Source organism: Trachurus trachurus, assembly GCF_905171665.1.
Source record: "Trachurus trachurus genome assembly, chromosome: 8".
Lineage (NCBI taxonomy): Eukaryota > Metazoa > Chordata > Actinopteri > Carangiformes > Carangidae > Trachurus > Trachurus trachurus.
In genome coordinates this window covers 30,573,656-30,577,061 of record NC_139905.1, presented here as the reverse complement: position 1 = coordinate 30,577,061, position 3,406 = coordinate 30,573,656, and the positions used below count along the sequence as shown (strand labels likewise).

The window sequence follows — 3,406 nt, the reverse complement described above, 5'->3', positions numbered from 1 at the left end:
AGAATATTATTCTGAAATGTATACATTTGAAAATAAAAACATTTCTTAATCCTGCTGCGGTTCTGGCAGTTTTAGAGGAAAAGACTTTAAGAGAACTAAATAGTTAACACACTTCCAAATCCAGTTTCGCTCACTGCAGGCCTGTGTGTGAGGTGACAGGAGGAGTCGAACATCCAAATGTCACTTCACGGCCTCGTAAACACTCTGCAGTCAGGATTCCTCCGCGCTTTGTCCAGTTGACGCTGTATCAACTTTCCGCCTTTGATGCGACTTGTTTGCAGCTTCTTTACGCACATAGTTCTGTTGTGTTCAACGCACACGGATTGGACTGATAGAAGAGCTAACACTACGTCAGGATTAAAAGAATTTATTAAGTGCTGCACTATCTTTGATAACTGGTTTACAGGCGTTATAAACAATATGGACAGCATAATAGTGTGTTTCAGCTATTGGCTACACGCACAGCACTGACAAACAATAGAACACAAACAGTAGACAGACAGGTACATTAAAGCAGACAGACAGCTGCTGTATTTACACGATGCCTCTGAGAAGAAGATGTATCAGAGGGCCTTGCTTCTTTTCTCTTTTTTTATTATCCTTAATGTCCTTTTCTTCGTCTTTTTTTAATCTTCCATGTTTTGACGCACAGTCCCAGTCTTCTGTTTCTTTTTTCTTTTCTTTCTTTTTTTTGTCCTCAATTTTTTAAATGTATTTTCACTCAGTTCATTTTTTTTTTTTTTTTTACCAGCAGGCTGATGCGCCCAGTTCCTTCACTTAAATCGTCCAAAACACGCTGAGCTGTCCACGCTACGGCGCGCTGGTCTTCACTTTGGCCACGAACTTCTTCTCCTTCACCCTCCTGTTCTGGAACCAGATGGTGATCTGCCGCTCCGACAGGTTGGTCGCGGCCGAGATCTTCCTCCTCTTGTCCTTGGTGATGAATTTGTTGGCGGCGTACTCTTTCTCCAGCTCCTTCAGCTGCAGCTTGGTGTACGGTATCCGCTTCTTCCTGCCGCGGCGGAAAGGCGAGCTGTCGTGCTGATGTGCCACCACATCTGTTCAGAAAGCGGACAAAGAGAAAGAGGACAGACAGGCGGTCTGAGGAACGAATGCTGCACATACACACATATACACACACACACACACACACACACACACACACCGGGGACACATAGCAAAACACACACTCCACACGCGGCGCTTGTTGCATTTAGCGTCTGTCGCGTAAATGACAAAGGAGGACAGCGACTTTCTGCAACCGACACACACAAACACACACGCAGGCAACATGGTGGATGTCTGCTGTCTGCATGCACAACACGACACGACAAACAGACTGAGCCGCACAGTTATAGTGTAACTACATGTTTATGCATCCACGTGCAAATGAACAATAACTGCAGAAACCACAATCTCATTATTGCGCCTTTTCATTTATTGCCTAAGCACAATTAACCCTGATTGTAATAAATAAATAAATTCAGGCTGATCTGAAGTCAGCTGTTTGTAAAGGCCACTACTTAGATTCCACATGGTTGTGCTGATCATTAGACTATCACAATGTACATGAATATGATCTTATTATGGGATTAAACTAGATGGGTCACTCAGCAGCAGCAACACCTGACCTTTTGGTTAATGAATGGCCTTGTCGAGCATGAAGCAGCTGAGACCTATTCTCCATTCAAGTGATGCTGCACGCGGGGAATCCCCCTCGTCACGTTATAGCCTGTGTGCAGCGCCAGTTCAAATTTATAGTCGACTTTAATTATCAGAGAAAATAAATCAGCTACAAATTTGGATGAGAATACAAATATATTATTTGTTATAAAATGTGACACAGTAGCTGCAGCTTTACGCATCAGTCATTTGGATGCATCAATGGACAAAGACGTTTTAAAGGAGAATAAAAAAGCGAAGTATTACCAGCCAGAGCGGACTTCCAGAGGTGTCCGGCCTGTCCCTGGTCCTTGGAGCAGTACATCTGTCCCCCCCAGCCGTTGGTCAGAGCCCAGGGCTGGTAGCTGTCCATGGGGAGCAGGGTCTCATGGCGCGGCTCGCCGGTGCCCAGAGACTGGACCACCGACACGTCCAGGTAGCTGGCCATGGACTGGTACGGACTCGGGTAGCCGTGATAAAAGGCGAACTCCTTGGCCCGGTGGTTCGGGTATTCATCAGAGTTCACTGACTGTGTGTCCATGTACTGCGAGCTGAGCGCGGCCCCGGCTGCCTGGGTGCAGGACTTGAGGGAACCCCGCCCCATCCTGCACGGGTAATACCCGTTACCAAAGTAGCTGTAGGGTAACGCCGGGGCGGCGGAGGAGCTCTGACACGGCCCGGCCGAGCACTGCTTCCCCGACGGCGCGCCGGTGTCCCCGGATGCCGAAGCGGTCACGTCCACCGTGGGGTATCCGGCTGAGGAGTGCACCAGGCCGGAGGGGTGTCCGCCCAGAGCCGCGGCGGCCGCCGAATGCGCCATGATGTTGCGGCACTGACTCGCCGCTGTGGCCGCAGCGAAGTTTCCGCTTCCCACCAGCCCCTCCATGTTCTTGTTCAGGTCGTCCAGGTTGTTGTCATACACAAACATCACCGTGTCCGCTGGCCAGCGTGGGTTTAGGACCAGGGAGGCTGTCATAGGCTCTACTGTTCCCGGTCTGGTCTCCGTTCTTCCGCCGTTTCCTCTCAGACTTGGTCCGGTCCTGTGCACTGAGCTGCTACATTGGCTGGATGGGGGAGAAAGTGCTGTGTATTTATTCGTCTGTCACCGCAGGCTCTCCTGCCCACATGCACAACAACTCAGGTACTTCACATGTACAGTTACATGCACTGCCTTGGCACGCGTGCGCTGACTCGCTGCACCATTTAGTAACGGCGCTCGCTCGCAGGCAAAGACTCCAGGCAACCGGCCGGACCCACGGTTACATCCCAGCCGCAACCTTGACGCAACAAGCCCCCAGGACCAGCAGAGGAGGGAGAGGGAGGGGGCGCGCCTGTCCATTGGATGAGACCTGAGCGTCACGTGATGGGACAAGAGAAGAAAAAAAAGATGGAGAAGAGGAGACTTGTTGGGGATTGTCAGTCAAAGAGAAACTATTTTTACGAGGCTCGAGCTGTGGCACGAGAGGAGCCTGGACAGAGTCCTGTCACTGCTTGGTGCAGATGCATCATGTCAAAGGAGTGTGCGATCTGTGGCGGCGGCTTCAAACAGTAACATTATCTCTGTGACGCCAGATACAAAAAAAAATAAATGACTTGAACAGAGGATGCTGCGTGTTGTGCGTAAAGACGCATGGGCCACGGTGATTCCTGCCATTAGGTCAGTCCTCAACCACGCACTGACTGAGACAATGCAGATGTTGACTAAGACTCATGATGAAGCATCAGAGGAGATTTCCTTTGTCTG

The 3,406-nt window shown here is 49.9% G+C and overlaps 1 protein-coding gene across 1 annotated transcript; it reads right to left on the bottom strand.

Annotated features, from left to right (window-relative positions):
• Nucleotides 1-810: 810 nt before the first annotated feature.
• Nucleotides 811-2,638, bottom strand: hoxb13a (homeobox B13a; the record flags this gene model as incomplete). Its single annotated transcript, XM_083976613.1, has 2 exons — nt 811-1,058; nt 1,930-2,638. 2 exons carry the CDS (start codon nt 2,636-2,638, stop codon nt 811-813), a joined length of 957 nt encoding a protein of 318 aa, XP_083832739.1.
• Between the last annotated feature and the right edge of the window lie 768 nt (nt 2,639-3,406).